This window comes from Vanessa tameamea, chromosome 16 (genome assembly GCF_037043105.1).
Source record: "Vanessa tameamea isolate UH-Manoa-2023 chromosome 16, ilVanTame1 primary haplotype, whole genome shotgun sequence".
NCBI lineage: Eukaryota > Metazoa > Arthropoda > Insecta > Lepidoptera > Nymphalidae > Vanessa > Vanessa tameamea.
Window position 1 is genome coordinate 3,121,723 of NC_087324.1, and position 25,655 is coordinate 3,147,377.

Sequence of the window (25,655 nt, forward strand, 5' to 3'; positions counted from 1 at the left end):
ATTAATTTAACTTATAGCAAATAAATTTATAGTAAGATTTTCAGTATCAATATAATTACAAAATATATAAATCAAACGATACAATGTATCTCAACGGACAGATTGTCGAAGTTTTAAATGCTTTTAATAATTTAGATCGTGCTCAACGCTAAAGGCAAACACTGTGAGTAAAACTAGTGTGAGGGAAGTAAGTTACACATCTATGTAGCCAACCCTCGGAGTAGCCTGATGGACTGGCTTAGTTTAAATAAAAAACTCTTCAAGAAAATAAACCTTTGGCAAGAAGTTTTTTATTTTATTAAAATCGTTTACACTTAACTAAAAATATTTCATCAGGTATGCAGTCCCGTTACCAAGTGTCTGGAATGGACTCGGCTGCCGGACCGAATGCGAATGGCGCAGTGCTACGGATCGAGCCGGTTCGAGCGCAGCGGGATGATGCTACGTACGAGTGCGTAGCAGAGAACGGTGTCGGCGACGCGGTCACCGCGGTCGCTACACTCACTGTTTTTGAAGGTAAGTTTTTGCCTATAACTTTTGTAACTTATACATAAGTTGGTGTTAAAGTACATGAGATAAATTTATACATTATACATATTATACAAATTATACATATATTTTACATATATAAAAAAATTAAATTAATAAAATTATACTAGTAACGTTTACATAAAAATAATTCCAAATTGCGAAACGAATGGAAATATTTCTCTTATTCCCAACATATTAATAATTGCGTTAAGAACTTTATTTGATCATATAAAAGCTCATTAGTGCCCGTTCATCGCGTATTCGACTCCATGTAATCGGATTGGCCAAGCTTGCAAGCAACCACACGAAATGAATAATATATAAGACATTACCAGAGACAATACTTGAGTTCAGAAAATTTTCGCATAACCATTGACCGCATAAAACAGTCATGGCGACACTTTGATCCCGGCACTAACTCCGATGAAGACAACCTTTCGATAAATAAGCATTAAAACCGATCCGACTCCGATCGCCAGAACCCTAAATTGGGTAGTGAGATCCCAAGGAAATATCAAGACAATTCCGATAACGAGTTTCAGTTATTACAGTGGCTTAACGCTTTACTTCCTCGACGGGTAATAGACGATTAAATCGCGATAATTATGTCATAATTCAGCTGTTGGCGACACACTCCTTTGCATATATTTGCGTGGAATTACGACTACAGTTGCGGTGTATCTCGGAACGTTTGCGACAAGGAATTTAAGAGGTTAATTGCCTCGTTTCTTGTTTATACTGTTTGTTCGTGTTTTGTTACTGGTTACGCTTTAATATTTTGCGCTTTCGTATTCATTTCACGAAATATCATCTGTTCATGTTTCGTCGTTTTTTGGAGGAATTGATTTCAACGAACCTTGTAAATAGTATTATAAATCATATTAATTTCGAACGAATCAAAATATAATATTTAATTTGTGTGTTTTATACTAAAATATTCCTGAAATATACACACAATTTTTAGTGACGAAAGATTATGAGTCTGAAAATATTATTTGGTTTCTTTTTCTTGGAAAGTTAAGAAAATTTAGTCTCGAGACGAAATCTCGAGTCCACCTTCAGTATTTAAACTTTTTTTATAACAACATTTTATTTTGTCTACTAATTACAGCCCGAGGCTCTTATGCTGTAAATGTAATTGTGATAACAAAAATACTACTTAGGTACGAGTATTACCAGATGTGCAACTCGACTTTATCGGCCATACTTTAGAATTTCAGTAAAATAAATTTCAATTTCAATTTTCAGTTTTATTAAACAAACATTGATTTTTATTTGCAATTCTAGACCAATGTCTCGATTGGGAATTAATCGCAATTAATGTAATGAAAAGTTATTATTTCAATAAAATAAAACAGACGTTCTTCAACCCCCGTAGCGTATAGTCCATCTCCTTTTTTCTCTACCACTACGCTACCTGTTCCGAAATAATATCGTTAATAATATATTGAACATTAGAATAATCGTACTAAAAATATCTTTCAAACCTGTTCTCCTTTTACTTTATGTTACCATCAGAGCAAGACCACCCTTATCTATAATTATCTATACTAATATTATAAATGCAAAATTAACTCTTTGTCCGTCTGGTGCTATTTTACGATCAAACAACTGAATGGAATTTGATGAAATTTGGTTATTTGGTGAAGTATGAACTCCAGTAATAGACATAGGCTACTTTTGAATGCCTAACAGCTACAATGCGAACTAAGTCGCCGGAGACAAGTAGTTTCTTATAAATTAATTTTATTGACACGACTTTACGAATCTCTAACACTGAACAACTAGAAACAGTAGGTACCATAAACATTGCCTGAATTCGAATAACGCATGGCATATAATTGCGATATTATTATTCGGACGATATAATTATATATACTAACATTTGTAATGACATTCGGATATGTGTAATTACTGGCTGTGCCCTGTGTTTAATCCGCGTTAACATTGGGTTATACTAACCCAATGTTAACGCGGATTAAACACAGGTATGCCTGTTTCATACTGTTGGTTATGTCGATTAACGTTATGGTTGCAGTTTCGATTCTAAGGGCCTTATTTAAGTAGTTAGCAACGAACTATCGAACACAAAAATAAGTTTTTTTTAATCGGACTAGCATTAATCAATCGGAGTAGTACCTAGCATTAGCGAGTTCCAGCATACAAACTCTCTGAGATCTCTTCTTTTGATGTGAAGATTCGGACGTTTTTCCAGCAAGCTTCTTCAATGAGTGTGAAAGAAAACGTACCATATATTTTTCCGAGACGTGCATATTTTCTTACGAAGTTTTTACATTACGTGATGAATTATAAATACAAATTGGTGATGTGCTTTTCAGGGTTCCTCTTCGCCTACATATTCTGAGTCTGATTCTATTATATATGTATATATAATAGGTTCAGAACACGGTTGACTTCATACCTAAACAGTAATCTGTGTTTATATTGTATAATACAATATGCGGCCTTTAGCATAAACACGCAGTGATACAGTAATTAAATAAGTAGTACCTACGTCAATTCAATTGCACGCTATACTATTTTAACTTATACATGGCTGAAACTAAGAGTTTTAAACTTCAAACAGTAGCTCAGTCGAAAAGTAATTTTTTCTTATTCATATGTATATAAAACTAGTTTATATTCCAGTAGTCGCACGCGGCTTCGCTTTCGTTGTAGGGTTTGCTAATCCGTCAAGCCGTCCTTCCGTGGAGTTCAAATTTGCTTCGAATTAAATTTCATCAAATTCGATTCAGTGGCTTGGTCGTGAAGAGCAACAGACAAAGAAAGTTACTTTCGCATTTAAAATACTAGTATAGATTACAAAATTTTTATATTATTCTCAGAGTAACGGGTCTATTCAATGAAGTCTCAATAACTTCAATATAAAATGTAATGTAGATGTTAATATTTGAAATGATAATAATATTTTGGGACTAATATACTTCGATGACGTTTGATTGATCACCATGTAAGTTAGCACGTATATTTTTTCACGGAGCAAATTTTATCGTATCGACATCGTTAATTGCAATAGATAATTGCTATAAAAAGCTGTGTATATATGACCTCTGATAATATTTAATCGCAAGTCATATCTGATAACAGTTTACAAGATACATTGCGACGCACGCCGGGCACCATCTGGTGTACAATGAAACTAATCTCAATTTCGACGATAAATAAATAAACATAGATAATCTGATAATGTCCTCGCTGATCTATTAAGGAATGGCCTTATTCCTTCCGCTTTTCTCAATTCGACTTTATGTGACAGTCGAGTATAGGAACGAATTGTACCAAATAACATTACCGCTTGTTACGCAGCTGGTTAAGGAAGACGGGTAAATTTAATTTGAACCGCCGTTGAGTTAATCTTACTGCATTTATAACAAAGGCGCTCTTAACTGTATTATATGAGTTTGTGATTTATGGTTTATTACGTGAGTTATTGGATGCAGGTTGCTGATTATACAGTCGCGTGGACTTGCACAAAGCCCTGTCAGCAACTTCATATAGTTTTCATAGTTAATCGTCACCCTTATTTATATTTCTATTTATACTAAGTCACTCTTCTTTACTGAATGAAATTAATATTAAATAGCTTTATGTATTTAATGGCTGATATATTATCGGACAAATTCATCGCATTAGATACGCTACACATTCGCTAAGGTAAGTCGACCGAAGGGCTTATGTTGTCATGAATAGAGGCGATGGCGAATTTTTAAATAGCTAGTTATAAGACGTGACTGCAATATAAGAGGCGTTATGGCCCAGTGGTTAGAACGTGTGCAAATAAACCGATGAGTGCATGTTCAACGCCAGGCAAGCATCGCTGAATTTTTAGCAAACCTGCATGCGTCTAATTTCAATTGAATTCTGCCACTTGTGTATCCCCCAACCCGCATTAGAATAGCATTGCAGAATATGCTCCAAACCTTCTTCTTAAAGTGAAAGGAGGCAACGAAAAGGAGGATATGACTAATAAAATTGTTCGGTTAGATTTGCTTTTAAATGATCTTACGCCATACGGCCTTGTGAAATATTTCAATATATCTATATTAAATAGATTTAAACTTACAATAACCGTGTTGGATTTCATCGCCGCCTGCGAATGAGATGCGTAACCACTAGTTCGGCATCTTCATAATTTGCGGTGTGTGCATTATATTGCGAAACTTATAATTACAAAATTACGTACGTACGGACGTATATGTAATGATGTAGAATTCGAATGCAGATTACAAGTGTAAATTTATTATATTATCTGTCTCATTTCGAACTCGCTCATAAAATAAGTACAGTAACGAGCGTGAGTTTTATATTGAATAAAATATAACTTATCAAATACTTCGTCTTTTTCTTTCGAATAACAAATTACTTATGACAAAAAGAGAGGCGTGGTACTAATGTTGATTGGTAAGGTCGTAATGATTTTCATTCAATGGTATTGTTGAGTGTGTTGAGAAATATTATGACAACTATCGTACAGCAACTATACAATCCCACAATTATGATTCCAAATTCTTATTGAATCTATTTTTTTTTTTGCTCAATTTAATTGACACGATTCATTGCTTTCGATCATGTAGTCGTTCGACTACAATCGAGCCGTATAAGAATTCAAAATGTTATCAAAGGAAAAGTTAATATGAAATGTTAAAGTGCTCAACGAAAATAAGGTGATTGACCTTTTAACCCTAGACAGGATGATCGAAAATTACAGCAGGTCTTCAAAGCAGTTAGAATCTTTTTGTATGTATATAAAATATACAATGTTAAAAACGCTATACGAAAAATAAGAGGTTGAACAATATTTTTATAAAAATCACTTTTTAAATAAGAGTATAATGTCAAATTGTATAAAAATCAATATCTACGATAGGTTCTATTTACATAAGACCCCTCACTTGCGAAGTCGTGAGCAAGTCTAGTTAGAAAAATGGGAGAACTTCTGAAATCATAATATATAGGGAAGTTTTTCGATTTTGTACATAAAGAGTGCACACTGTATTCACTGGGGGAGGTAAAGAGGTAAATAAAAGAGGAACCGTGTATCTCCCGAAACCAAAGTTCTTCGCTTTAACTAACAAAGTAGGGAACGGATATTTTACGTACTCAAAACTTTTACTCCATAACTTCGTTTGGCTGATCAAGGCATGATTCTAAAGAACATGCTGTGTACCATCTTGTTTGTATTTTGACAACCTCCATGGTCGAGTAGTGTGTACACCGGTTTTCATTCGGATTCGATTCCTGGCCGAGTCGATGTAGAAAAAGTTCAATAGTTTTCTATATTGTCTTGGGTCTGAGTGTTTGTGGTACCGTCGTTACTGCTGATTTTCCATAAACAAGTGCTTTAGCTACTTACATTGGGATCAGAGTAATTGTATGAGATGTTGTCCAATATTTATATATTTATTGTATAGGTAGGCGTACAGGCGAATTGGCCACCACCATAGACATCGCTACTGCGCCATCAACTCTGATGTTATGTCCCTTGGACCTGTAATTACCTAACTTACTCACTCAAGTATTGCAGTTTGGCGGTGGAATATATGAACGGGTGGTACAAACCCAGACGAGCTTGCACAAAGCCCTACCACAAAGTTAAATAGCATGTAATGTGTATTCATTAAATTTATTATTTTACACTTTAATATTTTCGTTTTTCAAATATTCTGTATATACATGTGTATTTTAAAAGGATATTTGCTTTAAGGTAATTTTAATATCCATAGTGAATTATTTATTGAACATTGTAATTAAATTGCCCGTGATTTTGATTTAAAGATATTTATGAAAAGTTTAAATACTACAGTCGTCGTCGAAACATTAAATGTCAGTTGCTAGTTCGACTCGTGACAAACATTTACATGTAAATATTTGTATGTAAATAATGTGCGATATTATTTATATTGGTATTTGTCACAATGTTCTTGTTAAACACATATATAGGTACATATATTTCCGCAACATCAAAGTAAATATTTTCAAGTGTTTTTTATTACAACCCATTACTCATTTAAAAATATGTTACACAAAATGTAACCAGAAAAACATATTTGTGAGGTAAAGTTCTGATAGCGCTTTAACGTTACTAATATACAAACGCTGTATAGCGATCGTATGTTTACACAATATTCTATCTTCTTCTTTCGAATGTCAAATTACTGATGCCAGAAAGAGATAAATCTATTTTTGAATTAGAATTGGTAACGCAGTGTTCCTGTTATTATTATTTACTGTATATTATATGATTAATTTTGTAATTATTCAATATATTTTAAGCCCATTATCATATAAAGGCTGTTTATTACTCGGATCATATTCAAACTAAAGACACCGTGGACTAGAATACATAATAGACGAAGATAAATAACACTTGTGCGAACATTGCCTAAACTATTCCAGTGCTGGATCCCGCATAAATCCCAATAACTGCATATTGAAGTCACGTACGGTGTATAATAGAGAGCCGTAGAAACGCCACGCCCCGCCCACCTGGCTTTAATCTGAATATAAATTATCCATAATTAAAGAGGACTCGGACACGGGGAGAATAAATGCGACCACTTGAAACAAAGCCTCGGATAGCGGTGCAAGTGTGAAACGAATTGTTATGAAACTTTAATACATTTTAGTATCTTGCGTTCTGTGTCCTATATTTGAATGTGTCATGAAGTTCGATTTTTTTTTAATCTGTTTAATATATTCCATAGAGTTTTATTGAAGTATTTTAATAAAGTAATCATTAGTTATTAGGTAATATTAAGAACTGTGTTTGATTTATCTTATCTTAAAATTTTAGATATAATATTAAATATTCTTCTTCAGTTCTTATTTTTAAGGCTGTCGCATAAATAAAAATATTGAGATTATTTCTTTGGCCCTACCACAGTTGGCCTTGGCCTTTTAAATAAATAACACTTATATACTGTACTGAAAAAAAATTGTATCTTACATCAGTTACGTTGAACGAAATATAGTTCCCGCTTTCCTCTCTAGCCTTGTACCGATCATAACCGACTAGGCCCTTGTAACGCGAGCTCAAACGGCACCATATTTTTTCGAGGAGCTTTGGAGGGTAATGGTACTAAATTCAGCCTTATGAGGCTCCCTGGGTGACAATAAGATAGTGTTACATTGTAACTAAAAAGTCAGTCTCTAATTTGACCGTTTCGTACAAGCTTAAAATCGTTCTCTCATTAGTTTTTAATGAAATAAAATTGTTAATATGACTTCCGTATTTGAATAAGTTCGTTAATATTTTTCTTTTACGTTTTTAGATCAAGCTGGAAGTTTCGTAACTTAATCTCACTGAAATGTACGACTGCTTTAGTTAACTAGTCTTATTTTGTTAAGAAACTTTTTTTTCATCAAAGAGTATTTTTTAATAAAATTTCAATCATATTTAAAGTTCAAATAAAAATGACATAATATGTACCTATGTATATATCACTGCTGGGCGAGAACTGTCTTTCGTGTTAAAGAGAAAATTTTCAGTTTATTCTATCACGCTACTTTAATGCGAGTTGATGCATCTCATCCGATCACACCCGAAGTCTAAGTGAATTATAAACACAAATTGTATTAAATCAGTGGGTCTTTTCATTTGAGCTCGTGACCTTCGACTAAGTTCCAAAAACCATTGATGGCCCATTGATTACAACAAGGGCCATCATTGGTTTAAATATACAAATCACTCTAAATATACTATCTGTATATTCAAAAGTATTTTGAGATACATAAACGAATGTTAGGTAGCTTATATAGGTATTTATGTATGTGTAATGCCCAAAAAGGCAGCTGGTTTCCACGTTTCCACTCTGAATATTAAGGCTATTCCATTTAAAAATGTAACTATCTCTGCAGCAGATAACTCATGGAAATGAATTACATGATTATTGAATTTTATTTGGCGTTTTTTATCACGACTGCCAAACATAATGGATATTAATTTAAAGAGTTGAAGAAAACGGCGACCGGTTAGACGAGGCAGTGCAAATACTTATGCCCTGCTCAGGAGACGAACCTAAACCCCAATCGTTTTTGTTACTCTAGTCCAATTGATTTCACAGGAAGATTTGCTCGAGACATTTCCTTCATAATCAATTGATTAATTCTCAATCCGAAATAAAAGTCGCCATTGCGATTATTATATACACTGGAATCGTAACTTCTGATTTATTTACTTTGATCATTTTTTTTAAAACTATTTTTTTTTGAATGAGTATGAATACGCGTTCGAATGTTTGTTTTCACAAAAACGGATTGTAAATATTTTGGCTCTTAGATCCCCGGCGCGTTCCGAACGATTTCCATATAAAAGATCGAGTCAACAGCGCCGTAGTCCGTTACACTCCCGAGTCTTTTGTACGGAACAAAGTGTACATACGTGAAAGTTATCGATCGCGCGCCGAGCAAACTTTTAAAGCTGCATCTCTCAACATATTTTTCGAACAAATTCCCGCTGCGAAATGTAGAACAGTATCGAAACCGTCGTATTTTCATACGAATGTTTTTAATAATATTTTTATGTACGATATCTATTAAGTAACTCGAAAAATACGAGTACGTATATCCATCACTCGCTTTTCTGTCTATCTGCTTTGTATTTACATTCGCCACAAATCCATCGCAGTTCATGGAATCTTCTCGCGCGGTTTTACATACTCGAGAGTGTGTAAGCCTGTGCGGTTTTACTCCATTTCCTATGTAATTTATAATATGGCCCGACCGTCTAGTCGGTGGCTTACCTATTGACCTATACTTTTATTTTGGTCTCAACCTTACGACTGTTTTTTTTTCACATTTCATCCTCAATAAGGATATCTTATTCCAATTGTAGAAGATAACCAAACCAATGATTTATATATTTCATCATTTCATATTTGTTCTTTATGTAATAGGTATGCAGTCGGGAAAATAAGCCACCTGATGGTAAGTGGTCACTACCGCCATAGACATGAAACCAATGTGCCACCAACCTATGGAGCTAAGATGTTATGTCCCACGTGCCATCAGTTAAACTGTCTCACTCGCCCTTCAAACACAACACAACAATACTAAGCTCTGCTGTATTGTACTACAAACAGTAGATCTCTTCTGTAACACGAAACTCGATAATCACCGCAGAACAGAGCGTGAAATGTCATGATGTGATACACGACATTGACAGTTATAATTATAAAATTTATACGACACACGTATCAAAATGACGTATCACCGTGAGTAGGTTGTCAACATTTCACGAATAAGATACGAACTCAATTCTTGTATAATCGCACTGTAGTTCTTGATTAACATATCGTTATTACGACATTTCAGTGTCGAATTTATTTATTTATTTTTACTCTGGTAAGCCTATAGGCGAATAAGAAAATTTAAAATGTAATCGTATGATGACATTATTTGCCATTTTACGGTTATTTTTATCTGACGAAGGCGCAGCCTAGAGTGTTTCCTTGAAGCCTGAAAATGGAAACCATAATGAGTACTAGGCTATAATTCATATTCTCGTAAATGATCATTCTCTATATATTTAACGTATATACTTCTTGCAATCTATATAACCTACATAGAATGATCTATATATTATAATCTCTACTAATAATTATCTAAAGAAGTAAAATTTGTTTTGTCGGGTAATCCCCTGAACTTGATTTAATTCTAAAAAAATTAAATTTTAGAAAGATACGTTATTCTTAAGTGCTATACGGTATTAATTATATTTATGTAATTTTCTCTATTTATAAGTTGCACCCGTGCAAAGCCAAAGCGGGCGCTAGTCTTAAATACATTGAGAAAACGATTTAACAATATCTTCCGAGTTGTTTTTCAATCATGACTACCGCTGATCTGGTAAGTTTAGACGCCTTGGTTGGCAAAGTCATATCCTTCTCCTTTGCCTCATTACGAAGAAAACTCTGCTCAAGTCTTAGATTTTTGCAAAAAGGGGCAGATTGCAGTGTAAAGCCCACAATCACGCGTTTGAAACCTTTTTGTCGTGTCATGTCGTGTACACCTGTATTTACTAACACAATTGGTTTTTATTATATATCCAGCTCAGTTGACAATGCCCCGTTTGAAAACGATTGCTTACCGTCTAATATGTTAATATATCGATACGAAAAATCACAGTCTTTAGGTCGGGTCAATACCTAGTGAAGCGCGGTACAAAACATATTTGCTCAGTTTTTACTGACGGTGCACAATAGATGCATAATGCACAAGCTTGCTCGCGGTTACTCGAAAAACGAGCGATTGTTGAACGCTGTGCATTGATTTAATCGCGCCACCAAAGCTCAAAGTAACGCCTACGAGCTACGAGCTTACTTTAGTTAAACTTATTGTGCCGTCTGCTCTTATGCTTCTGAACGCTATACTATATATATATATATATCATTGAATATGTTATGTTAAAATAAATATCATTCTACTAGCACAAGTTTAAGGTTTAGTTTTTATGGTATGTAAAAAAGGCTGCTTGTCTGATAAATAATGCGTAAATGACTTTATGTCACCTTTTCGAACATAAATATATGTTCGAAAAGTGCAATGAATAATTGTAATACATACAATAGCAGTAAGTGAAAAAATATTCTTTAAAAATTATCGCATTTCGATCACCGAAATTATATCGTACCGCAGACAATGAATCAAATAAAACTAAAATCGTTCCAGCCAACAATCCCAGACTATAATAAACAATTTAAAAAACGTATGTATTTTTTTAATATTGCAACACCGTCAAATAATATTTTTTCCCGTTTTATTAGGTAATGTACGCAAAACAAAGAATATTCAAAATATTCACACTCGTACGTCGCAAAGTACGACACGTAGCTACAATAAAGCCGGTTTACATGTATATAAAATATGACCGCAACAAAATTGCTTTTCGATTGCATGCGGAACATCATCTCTTAAATTGAATATATAAAATGTGAATTGAATAAATGTACCACTTGTGTTTGAATATAAAATGAAAATGTATTTAGTGTAAATAAGTGATTTTATGAGATGCACTTTATTATAGGTATCTATTTATATTACACGGAGAATGGTCACTGGCCTGAACTTCTTTCTTACAAGTACGACCACTACACGTGATCCTTAAATGACGTTAGTGTAAACGAAGTTTGTACAGTATTGATTCCAATTTGTCTTTGGTGACATCTACTAAATAAAGTATGACATGTTTATTTTAAAATTTTAATAGCTTGTACAGATATTCAAAATACCGAGATTAACTCGCAAATATAAGAATGTATTGCTGAGTAGCTACTGAATAAATCTTTCTCGTAATTAAACTACGGTTATATCATATTTCAATATGACTATTCAAAGAGCCATTTAATAACTATCAAGACAAACCCGTTTTTATTATTATAATGTCTATAAAAGACTAACGACTCGCCCCGGCTTCACATGGGTTCAATTTAGTAATAAAGAAACTTATATGATATTTATATAATTTATAACCTATAGCTGTCAGGAATAATGCAGTTCTCCATAAGTGTTTATTTTTTGGAATTGTGTCATTCGTTCTGGAGCTTTCCTCTTACATACAAACAAACCAATGTTACCTATTTATAATATTTGTATAGATGATCACTAAAATGTAGTTTTATTTGATATTTACAATATTCATACAGATTTATAATATCTAAGCTCTACTTACATTTAGATATATTATTAAAACCTTACAATAGCTTGATACCTCGTCTTATTGCCTCCACTGCTGACAGGAAGTCTGGTTCATTTTGCGCCCAGAGACTCGGGATTGCAATTCAACTGGGAAATGCTACTGGCATTCATACCACAAATGTAGTAGCATCCATTAATTTTTATCTATATACATTTAGCAAATATTCTTTAGGTGGATTAATTTGACACTAACTCGAAGAAAGAGATGCAATTTTAATAATTTTGGTTCATTAATGTTAATGATTAAAATGTTTTTATTATATTATATACCTTATCATGTTTACATAAATCACAAATTAGAATACCTGTATACAGTATGATACAATTAGTTATATTTGAATTATTATTTGAGGCATAATACCTCTCTGGCCTATTTCCATTGAAATCATCTAATAAATCATAAACAACAATGACCTTTATGTGAACGTATTAACAACTATATTGATTGAACGCTTTGTTACAAGTGTTACGTATAACGTCGTCCTGTATACATTCGCTGATTCAAAGTAATTAATTCACAAACGGATTTCACATTAGGCAATGGAGTATTTAACTTGGAATACGCTTTCGTATTAACCAACATTATGTTTGAATCATTAATTTTATGCAATCGCCTTTACTAGGGATAGAACATAGGTTTGTTTTGAAATACTTCTTCATAGCAAATCAATGCAATCGCAGAACCGAAGTTGTTGCAGATATAAAGGACATAACGAAGTATCCCTAGATCGAAGGCGCCGTGCCAACGCTTGGGATTTGGCAAGTTTTGACGATTGCCTCTTCCAAAGCTTTAATATTACGTATCTTTGTTTTTAGAAATCGTAAACCTTTAAGAACATTTTTCATACAATTTCGCCGTTTCAAATGCTTCATTATAAATTCAATATTATTTTTATTGTCGCAAGTAACATAGAATTTATTGTATGTAATTAAGAAGACTTGTGGCGCGTACTCACATCCGACATGACTCTAGATGAGTCCCGTTGTAATAAAGAAAATAAAATTTGGGACACTATGATTGCAATTTAATTAAAGGCTTCCAATTACGCGTCTGCCATATCTTGTCACGACCACAAACCACCTTGGATGAAACTCAAATTAGTTAAATCCATATATACATATACTTGAAAATATTAAAATACGTAGAATAATTAAATTATTAATAACACAATTTTAACGGGAAATTGAATAACACCAGTAAAACGGATTAACGTTAATTAATCTCATAAAATGATGACACAGAATAACAGCCTGTAATTTTTTTTGCAATTTTTTTTTTTTTGTTTAACAAATTATTAAAACACGGTAGCTTTGTGAAATACTGTGAGATTTTATATTCATATATAGAAATTGATAGGTGGCGATGGACCAGTCGATTAAAACGAGTCGATTTCGAGCATAGTAGTCGCGTCTCAAATCTGGGTAAGCAAAATCGAGCTTCACACGAGCTGTGCTCATATTAACTCAAGTGGGTCGTTAGGAAGACTGCATGTGTCAAAAGAAATTCTGGGTAAATTCTATAATGTACTCATATAATGTAACCATTGGGGAAGCAGCTTTCTAGAATAAGCTCGAAATCCTTCCCCTTACCAGTAAAATAGCTAGGAGAGAGTCGTACGTCGTATCCAGTCTTGTCGGATTAACGTAACATCGGATTATGAAAGTACAACCTTTGTTTGCATAAACATGCCTGCACTAAAATATATCCCGAGAAATCGTTTTAATCGAGGGAGAACCGTGCTCGGAATGTCGGTTAGGAGTTGTATTCAATAGTAAGATATTTATTTAAAAAAATAATTTCACTTCACTAATCAAATGATTCGTTGGTACAATTTATGTTTTCACTACACTTCTATATTTTCTTTAAAACACATATTTTTCGTGATGTTGATATGTTAGCATGTCGTTTTTCAACAATATTTTACACTTGCAGATAGATTTAAATCTCTGAACTCGTGTCTAGCCGTTTATATCGTTATAGTAAAAAAGTATAAGATTTCAGAGAGATCCTTCAGTTACATAAGAATAATTTTCAATATTACTATAACCATGTTATAACTATCGTTTAACTTACTTAAAAATAAATACGGATACACATTTTCACTGTAAGAAAAGGAATTTTACTAAATTATACATTACATTTTTTTTTACATTAGCAGCCTGTAAGCTTCTCACTGCTGGGCTAAAGGCCTCCTGTCCCTTTGAGGAGAAGGCTTGGAGCACATGCCACCACGCTGCTCCAATGCGGGTTGGTGGAATACACATGCGGCAGAATTTCGTTGAAATTAGACACATGCAGGTTTCCTTACGATGGTTTCCTTCACCGCCGAGCACGAAATTAATTATAAATACAAATTAAGCACATGAAAATTCAGTGGTGCCTGCCTGGGTTTGAACCCGAAATCATCGGTTAAGATGCACGCGTTCTAACCACTGGGCCATCTCGGCTCATACTAAATTATATATTATCGGCTCATACTATATTATTTATATGAGCTCTTGAGTTACTTGATTGAATTCTCCAAAAACCGACAACAGAAAGGCCCGCATCACTTACTTGAAAATTATAAAAAGAAATAGGTAGTCTCTCGGTTGTTTTATAGAATTTTCCGTAAAAGCGAAACGTGAGATTGAAGTCAACCAATCCAATCCAATTTTCGTTAATGGGTTAAAAAAAAAACAACAAGGCGTGAACGTCGTTCACCCTTTGACGGGCTCGGTTATTGGAGACACCTTCCTTAGGATGTTAAAGAGATTTTCAAGCGAATGACAAAGTGTTATGTTGACTATATATTTTTTAAAATATATCTGTATTATATAAGGTCTATATTTCGATAATATGTTAAGAATTTCAAGACTATACTTTAACTACCTGACCTGAAGTAAGGCAAGTCAGCTTACCTAATCATTCCTATCTAAGTCAAATACATAACATCGACATTGATTTGATACGTTACCTTTTGTCGACATCTTGAATAATCTATGGTATTTATTATGCATTCGTGATAAAATGGAATTTTGATTGTACGTTAAGTCGCTAACAGAATATTTTAAATAAAATCTAAGTAATTAGGATCGCATGGAATATGTAGGCGTTGGCTTTTTATCTCTACTTCTGCGATTGGAATAGTTGTATACTTGTATATATTGTCGTGTTCCAGTTTAAGATACAATCGTTGGAAAATAGGACATTCACAAGTCTTTTTTGTACTAGCCAATTTCCAATAACATTTATTCAATATCCATAAATAGTGCAACAGGAATAATTAGCCGTTTTCTCTCATAGCACATATGCGTAGAGCATTATATTCGTTGGTAATTTCACTTGTATTTGCTTCTCGTTAATAAAATCGAAATTCAAAAATATTAATATATTACGTTTGTTCCCCTTTTAAATTATAAAAAAAAATGTACAGTACGTTTTTGCTTGATTCTACATCGTGATTAATGAAACGCGTTCGTTGCCTTATAATTTGTAAAGCAACTTATATAATATTCATAGAGGTAGATGTACGTCGGCATCTTTAATCGATTATAAAACGACGATTTACGTACCATTCGATGAGATCGACATTGCTTTTGCAATTTTTAGAATTTGTATCGGCAGCTCGAATCGTTCAAATGCTTTAAAGTACATTTCGAATAATCGTTTCCTTAATGGTTTCCTACTTCACAAAAATGTAATTGAATTTAGAGTGTGTGTTTAGCTTCATTAAATTGGTCTCTACTTTAATATACAATCGTTACGAAATAATTTTATACGTAAACTAGTATTTGCACGTAGTTATTCCCGCTTTTGGGGGGGGGTCTCAATATTACGTATGCTTTTTCTATACCCCTGACATTGTGTCTGATCATTTCAGTAGTAAAGACGTGAAAACGCAACAAATTCACGACACATTAAATAGGATTAGGATGAAGTTATAAAATTCACTTATCACTTAAATGTAATCTCTTTGAAGAAGTCAGATGAGCAAATAGGACCTTCATTCGTTTATGTTCATTGAAACTCAAAGAAATATAAAGCACTTCTCAGTCTTACACTACAATATATCATGTGGGCTCACTGGCCATTTCATCTGGAACATAACAAAATAAAATAAAGCTGTTTGATGGCAGAACAACTGATAAGTGGCTTTAAGATCGCATCTGATCGTGAACTTTTGTCTAGAACTGGTCGAGATCTTTGATTCTGAGTTTAGCGCAATCGCACACACGGCCGCGGTTGAAATCTTCAATTTTTAATATAAAAGATAAATACAACAAAAGACTTTATATAAAATAAGTAAGTCGCCAAATAAAATGCATAAATCTATTGATTAACAGGCTTGTTTTTTTATGAGTGACTCATTTTTCATATCAACATTCTGTCATAATATATGTATGTCAGAGTAATGTCGTTCGTACAAAATCATAAATCTCTCCTAACAAATCCGCTTTGGTTTCAACAAGACTATCCTATTAGCCTCTCGGTGACTTCAGTGTAATGTTTATTTATTCATAAATCTTCCTAACTGAGACTAATCGTATGACTAGGGTGCGTATATCCATAGTGAAAAATTTCAATGGCCTCCAGACTTAAATCTAAAGATTGTAATATTTGAAAAACTAAAAAGCGCGTACTTCTTTCGATGTCACCGTTTTGTATACATGTTACTAACGTTTTATAATTCATTACATATATATATTATGTTCATATCACAAATAGGCAAAGCAATATTCATTCGTGAACAATATTTGATTTCAGTAACAATGCTTTCAAAATACACACGAATCTAATAAAATAAAGTGCGCTTGATTGAATTTAAAATACATTTTTCAAAACGGAATCCGTTCGATGCGTCGAGTGCTCACTGTCAGCCAGTCTGAGGGTTTAGAGAGCAAACAAAACATACGATTCTAGTACAATTGTTGTCATAGATGTTGTTTTGATTATGGATGCGCGTCTGAATTTTATTTTTTTATTACACTTCCTTTATGTACACATTTATTATTTTCTAACAGAACTACCTTTCTGGAAGGAAAAAGTGCAAGGACATCTTTGCTCACAGGCATAAACACTGTAAGATGTGAAAAAAAAAAATGGAAGGTCAACATATCGACAATTACGAGAACTTTGTCGTAATGACTGTAATTATAATGACTTACTCGAATTTCAAACCATATGCAAATTCTTATATTTTGCGATAAAATAACTTACGAGTGGGCGGCTACCATCCTGACTAGGTTGAGCAAGTACTACCAATAAATTCTTCCAGCCCGCTACTCTATTAAAACTAATGTCTCGATCGTAAAGTTATTGGAAGATCGCCCTTTTAGTAATTAAATTGATTTTTACTTTGACTTCCGTCATTACCGGTGTACAAACTACTCGACCACGGTGGTCGTCAAATCTTACTTATATATATTTTACCAATGTGACAGTGTATACAAATATTTAATCATTTGTTCGTTCATTCAATAACGCGCTGATTTTAATAACATTCGACATATAATTCGATTAGTTAGACTATAATAAAACTGTGTTTTTGTTTATTTTTTTTTTAATTTTCAGATAAAATGAGATATTTTAATGTCGGTCATAGAAATCTTCAAAAAGAAATACCGTTAATATATTTTAGATTGGTTTCTTTTGTTCTCGAACGTACAGTCGAGTGCAATTGCGTCCGAACAAAATGTCTGTCGACGGCACTAGTTAACACTATCTCAATGGGAAGAGACGTGTACATTCAACAGCAAAACACATTAAAATAGGTTTTCCTTTTTTACAAGAAACTAAAAGATACTTTGTAAGATGTAATTTTAGGTTTTAGTCGGAAATGGTAAATCCATTTCTCGTTCTTTGATCTTTTACCGACAATAGTTATTCCATTGTTGTGTTTTGATGAAACCTTTTGAAAATCAAAGCTAGTGTCTGTATATTTTTATACCTATTTATTATTTGCGAGCTTCTATTTTTATTTTTAGTAACTCTATCTATTCTAGTAATGAAAAGACGAAGAAGAAGCTCTGCTTCGCAGTTACACACGATTTAAATTTAGACCATTCACATGACAAGATTGGATTCCGTGTTCTAGTTTTTATTAAATGAATATATTAATTTAGTCTCAATGCGGATACTGTTCATAACAAAAGGTTTTGCCTATCGATGTCAATTAGCGAAGGCAATCACTTATCATCAGATGGCTCGTCGTATTATATTACAGCGCCCGTCTCTCGTTCAATGGAGCTGACTCCGTTATAAACAGGATGTTCTAATAATAATCGATTTTAGCGCATTTCGTCTATCAGTATTTCAAAATACTGATTCTATGTTTTATGTGAATTTTGTCTAAAACATGTACATGTATAGTGCTAACGTTAACTATATGATCGATTATTACCAAAGTATCCGTTTGTTAAATTATCCGCAACGTTTTATTAAATATTTACATCGCGAAATCGAAAAAAAAAATCGTTGACATAGAAAATTCGTCACGGAGGCCATTGTTTAGGGAAACTAGGCAACTGTTTGGGTAATGTTACTGTGCACAAGTGTCTGCGGAAACACAAGTACACTCACCATCTGCTAAATCTCATAGATTATGAGACTTCAGTATAATGGCAAATCTATCAACCGCTAATGGTTTACGGCACGGGACACACAAAAATTTCGTTTATGCTAAATAACCGCAGCATCCTACGGAAATATTGACTATCTATATATTTATAAAATTATTGGTTATTTACACTTTGCAATTTTAAGTTGGAATGTAATGATTGAGCTAAGAAAATATAAATATAAAATTGGTAAATGGACCATCTTGTGCCTGCGGTTACATTGGTTCAATCGTCCTTCAAACAGGAACACAACAATACAAAGTATTGTCGTTTGAATATAGAATACGTGATAATTCGCAAAAACTCTAAAACAAGGTAAATTTGATTTAAAAAAGTACTACATTTCCAATCTTTTCGTAAATATTTTAATAATAAAATAAACATTTTATTCATGTACCAAGGCTAAAAAACGATATTTATAAAAATAAAATAAAAGTTCGTGATTAAAATAATTTGAAGTAAGATCAGTTTTTTTTTTTTTGTAATTTATATTTTAGTCTCACCATTATTAAGTTTATTCTTGACCTTAAGTCGGATTAATAAAACAAAAGTACAAAATAATTCTTACAGAATTAAGTTAAGTTAAAATTAATACTTATTTTTGTTTAATTCTACTTTAAACTATTAATACTATGTTAATTAACAGTATTTTACGTAAACGTATTTCTTTTGAATATGTATTCTAACTCACAATGGTATTCTTTAAACTTTATTAAAGTAAGTGAAAATACAAAAAAATGGTATAGTTCTTCACTGGCCCAACCCAGACATTTTATCGAGACTCACCTTTTAAGCTTCTATCTACGCCATCGCAGTAAACATACTAAACATAAACATTAAACACAGTAAACATACTGAACTAAATTATAAAATAAAATAAGCTTTAATTTCGATTTTATGATAACAAAATGGGAATTATTATTATTAAATGTCCACGAAAGATATACATTTCAATTGATTATTTCATATAAAACTTAACCAAAATGTATTGAATAATAGAATTTCCTCATTCCAAGAATATTTGCTTATTTTGTTACAAACGAAGTTTTCGGTTTCTATGTACAAGACAATATCATAAATTTCAACATTTCTATTTGAACCTTAGAAATATTCGATAAAGAAATTTTGTTTTACATTTTTGTTCAAAACAGTTGTTATGTTATGTAGACTCATAATTAAACATCCTTTTTTCGGGCAGATGAAGGCAATACGTGAATTTCCTAGAAAATATATTTAGTTTCGTAAATCCTTATTGTATGTATGTTTATTGTGCTTAGATTATTATTGAGAAATGTGTTTTTATATTACATATAAAATCGTAACTATTCTCGAGATCATATGAACAATGACGCTTTCCCTTAAGAGACACAAAGATAGAGCCGATGTTGTCAACCAAGGATATATATGTATAAAATAAGTTTTTGCCCGCGGATTTGCTCGTGTATTAGGGGTTGATTAACAGGTATTCACACAATATGTTTATAAATTATAGCCTGTGTGTTATTTCGATGTTTATGCTATATTATTGTAAAGTTTCAATAAAATCCATTCGGTAATTTTCGCCTGAAAGATTAACATACATACAAACTTTCGCTTTTATAATATCAGTAAGGATGTATAGCGTAATTATACTAAAATTAGGTTTTGACTTTCTACTTTTCTATTTCCCGGATCAAAATTAACATTGTTATCTGTTGACTCCCGCTATGCTGTCATTAACGGGAGTCCTTGAAATTAAATCAATACGTCCTCCATTCATGCAAGCCATAAAAAAAAAAATCTTGAATTGATTTTCGTTAAAGGAGGTCATCTATTTTATATCTGAATCACGTTTTTATTGTTGTCTGTGATGATTGCTGTATGTATAATTAACTTTTAAAGCCAGAGTTCTCTAAGTAGATATGTTACTGCACTGGGCAAATTAAGACATATATATTTTCGTATATACGTATAGTAATCGTCATAAAACTGTAAATACTAAATACATATGTATTTATTTTTACATATTAATGTACCTATGTAGTATATATTAATCAATCAAAAAGTCAATTACTTTCATATATTATATGTTAATTTAAGTAATGTCTGAACCTCGCCATAGGTAACGACGGATTGTATACCTACGTGAAATATTTTATTATTCGAAATGAAAAGACAACAAACATTGACAATATAAAAATCTACTTTAACCGGAGAACGCAAAATAACATTGGTTTGTTTTTTTATTCAAAATCGTGTCGATATATTTTTACGTATTAATGTTTTTTTTTTCCATATATTCCTTGCGGGTAAATTGAAGGTAATATTAAGCCTGTTTGCCGACACACCAACGCTTTCAACGAGGTCTGAGCTCATATCAGAGCTTTGCTCTGAACCGCTCTTATACCCAAATCAAATATCAACAGTCACGTTCCACTGTCTCGTCTCGAATTACATGTGTTTTAACTCATTTGATGTTTATTTAAATATTATCTGATGTAAACGCCCCCCACCTCTACTCCCTCCTTTGCTAATATTGTTTCGACAAGGAAGTACAGATTTTAGACTAGATAGAAAAGATAGATAGATAGACACTATTTTAGGATGTAGCATATATATCACCATTTCGTTTCCAACCTTGGGATGATGAACAAGATGTTACGCGCCGCAGTTTCACTGACTCGCCGGATCAAACCGGAACACAACGATGCCGAGTATTGCTGTTTGTCGGTAGAATATATATTGAGTGTTTGCTACCTATCCAGGCGGGGTTGCACAAAGCCTACAATTATTAATCAGTAAGTAATCGACTCAATATGTGCACTAAAGAACAACAAAGATAACAATAAAGATTATTAATAAATGTCAATGAACTATAGAAATGTATTTATTAATAATTTTTGATAATGTTTCAATAATTGATTAACAAATCATTTTTTATTTTATTATCTAAATATATTTTACAGTTCAGAATTTCTTACAAAGATATCCTCGTATGAGAGGCAATTGTATATTATTATTTGCATTCATAACATTTACCGAGACTAAATACATAGAAACAAGTAAATGTTTTTCGAGATTAAAACCACATGTGTCATTTGGAGTTATCGTAATATTATTTTTCTCTCAATTTTTCGGGATAAAACAAAATCTCTGATAATACGGAGTTTCAAGGCGTTATTATGTTTCCTTATCAAACCTATACCTACCTCGGGCGGGCATAAGCACATATTCATTTCCATACGAGATAATACTACAAGCCCCTCGGGCACGAACGTTTCGCTACAGTTGTACGTAATATGAATTAATGCAAACATTACTGAATACCGTGATAACAATATTATGCAGAGTTAGTTTTTTTTTTTACCGTTACGACTGAATCCTTATTTTTTAATGATTAAAATATTCTGTAATATTTGCTTTAGTCGCATTTGTAAATCCGTTGAAACGAAATAGGAGTATTTTTTTTAATACCATACAAATCTGATTTATTAAACTGAAGATAAGTACTCCAAGGATACATTAAGTCAGTAGTCTGGTAACCCACACAACAGACACGACGAACCGACATTCATGAATGGAGTTGAATCCGCATATTTGGTGAAGAAGCCAGTTGTCTAGCTACTCGTAGAAACTACTGTAACAGCTAATCAAAGTTCATAATTTTCCATAAATGAAATATAATTAATAATATCATAATTCAACATTCGCTAGCAAACCGTCGTCAAAGAAGTGTGTTTAAAAAAACTTTGTCGGCTCTTATGTTACTCACAGATTAAGTAGGGGTGGTTCTAGTCGTATTCTACTATGGTAACCGGAAACGGAAGCGGAAGCGGAAACCTCAAAGCCCATATATGCAATTTATATGTTATATATAAAAAATATATTTATAGCACACATATTAACCCGTTATATATTTTCAGGTAATGTAATAAAACTAAAAGTAGCTTTATATATTTGTAAGCGGAATCCTAAAACCTTTAGAAACAACAAAAAAAATGTAAATGTTTTATTACAACAAATTCGATAAGAACCAAATGTATCGTGTATACTAATAAAATATCACATATAAATATAAACCTTATATCCTCATAAAGCGAACTCATATTTTATTCTACAGCTAAAAGAGTAAACATTATCCAATTTCTGTCGAGATGTACAAAGACAATGAGTCGCGATATTGATGCCGTTCCGCCGAATTGAGTTATGCCTCTTCTTTACAAAATGGCGGAATGATGTCTACGTTATTTCCGCTGCGAAATCAGATACAAAAATCTCATTTAGTTATTTAGCTGAGATTGTCTACTTGTGTATGTCTTGATACTTTGTAATTTGTTTGTTTGTGATAGCTGTAGAAAAAAATCGTTAATAATAATCAATAATATTTTTTCTAGCTAAGCCTACTGTTATTCATTTTATATCACACATAAATAAAATATAACACAAACTCGAAATTTAGAAGATTCTCCATAAAGGCGCTTCAACGCCTACCTCGGTGTACCTCGATCTATCGACGGTTACTTGTAGCTTATGCGATTCTTAAGCTTCTCTCCAAGTTACAATCACATGACAACGTAATTTTATTGGATACCATCTCACGTAGGCATACAAGGGAAGGAACAAGTAGATGTACTAGCCAAAGAAGCTATATCTGACGGTGTTGAAATCTTTTTTACACCTTCTTTTGAAAGCTACTTGCCCATGCTAAAAGTGCATTGCTATGATTTGTCGAAAGAGAACTTTGACGAAAGAGCTAAGTAGAAAGGTATTTAGTACCGTACGATCCAGCCTCATCCATGCAGATATCCTTGGATTGAGAAAAGTAACCTCAATTTTAATGAAATTAAATTAATTCTGCGGCTTCGGTCTGGGCACATCTCGTGCGATAAGTTTGCATTTCTGATGCGAAAACATCTCCGAACTGCTCAACTTATAATGTACCTGATGATCTTTTACACGTATTGATGGAATGTACTTAGAACGAATCAGTTAGAACTAGACTTACTTTAGATGTCTGTTGGACAATGCAATGTTATTCTGGCAGATCCAACGTCAAATCTCACGAAAATGTTAACCTTTGATTAATTAAGATAGTTTTAAGTTTAATATATTTTATTTTTGTATCCTCATATAAATCCTTAACCAGGGCGGCATGTTCGCTTATGCGAAATTTTGAATAAAAAAAAAAATAGAAAAGATTCGTATATATATTACGTATATATTTTAATATACGAGCGCACTTTAATAGAATTTAGCGGACTTTTGGTTTTCCAAGGGGTAGACCCTTAAATCTTCAACTTCACCCAATCGATATTTGTAAAGTGTCTTTATTTCAGCACAACAAGATAAATAAATATTCTATATTTTCAACACGCGAATACATTTTTTAACTCACCGTATATTAAAACATTGATTAAGATAATAAAATAATGTGTCTGGAGTTTGTTTTGTTTATTAATTTTTTTATATCATCTGTGTAATATTTTAAAGAGAATATACTATTTAATTAACGTTAGAACACTAAATTACGACTGACAAAGAAGCGTTGTTAATACTGCCTACTTAGTATTGTAGATCCTTCAGTCCGGACTAAAAGCGCCGTTGCCGCGGAATTCGAGCGAAATGAGGTTATGAGTGCAAAAAGCAGGGGCTAATTAATTTTTCATATTCGTTCATAATAATGGATCTAATATATTATATTTGCATAAAAAGGGTTTTGTTATGTATCCTCGTAACTTAAATATGAACGCGCTCTAGTCTATACGATATTACATAAATAATATATTCCAATATGAAAATTTTACGACTTAACTATTCAACCAATCATCATAAAAGTTTTCACTTTGCATATAAGTTGTCAGGGGTCCAGAAAAGGTCATAGGGTACTTAACACCTACCCATCCCTCTTAGATGCGGGCGGAACCGACGGAACGAAAACAAGGGAAAAATATTTTGATACTCAATTAATTTACAGTCTTTGCTAATAATTTTGCTTAATAAAAATTATTTATCTGTTATAATTTAGTTAATATATTTTTTTAATCGTAAAATTAAAAAAGATGTTTAAAAATGGAATGAAGATTGAGTTCTTAATAGAAGTGATTTCATCCTTGCTTCCAAAAAAAACATTCAGCGCTTTCAGCTGAATCAAACATGACTGTTCAGGTATATTACTTATTCAATTATATTACTTGTACATTTCAATTTTATTGCTGCTGTTGAAAGTAACCTTAATTAAATCCGTTTTAGCTTACATGGATTATTTCATACTAAATCACAAACAAAGAAACATAAAGGATTATCAAGAACAAAGACAAAACGCGTTCACGAAATCTCTGAGATCTCGCGTTGAAAAGAATTTTAGGCGCGAAAAGCGTTATTAACTCTCACATACGTTTGTTTTATTGTCCAAGAAACAATTGTGTTCTGTCACATGGAATTAAGAAGCGATAGAAATATTTATATTATATATAAAAAGAGTAACATATGTAATAAAATGTTTACGTTTATGACGTAGACACTGAAATATTAAAAAAAAAAAAAAACAGAAAATATAAGACCCAATGAAAGCAATTTTACCTAAGGTGTGGCCTAGCTTGTAAAATATATTTCCGTCATCTTGTCATAAAAATATCGCGTCATTACACATCGACCCCACGTGAGGAAGGTATAACATACGACGTGTGTCTCCAAGAAACATGATATATACTTTGACACCGTCATTTCGTAGTGTCACTTGACTCGCTAAGCACGTGTATTCGTCATAATGTAATCCCTTGACGAGAGCCCTGAAATTGCTCTTCACGTTTCATAGTTATTGTTGAGATTTG

The 25,655-nt window shown here is 32.6% G+C and overlaps 2 protein-coding genes across 6 annotated transcripts in view; both read left to right on the forward strand.

Moving 5' to 3' along the window:
• The window catches only part of LOC113393943 (prolactin-releasing peptide receptor-like), a 639,527-nt gene that overhangs the window by 572,708 nt on the left and 41,164 nt on the right, over positions 1-25,655 (forward strand). The gene's annotated exons all lie outside the window — the stretch shown is intronic.
• Positions 1-25,655, forward strand: part of LOC113394003 (tyrosine-protein phosphatase Lar) — a 383,804-nt gene that overhangs the window by 284,222 nt on the left and 73,927 nt on the right. For all 5 annotated transcript variants that reach the window (XM_026631162.2, XM_026631163.2, XM_026631165.2 and 2 more), the window contains one exon: positions 337-516. In XM_026631162.2, coding sequence (XP_026486947.1) covers positions 337-516 — 180 coding nt within the window. The remainder of the gene's footprint in view (positions 1-336; positions 517-25,655) is intronic.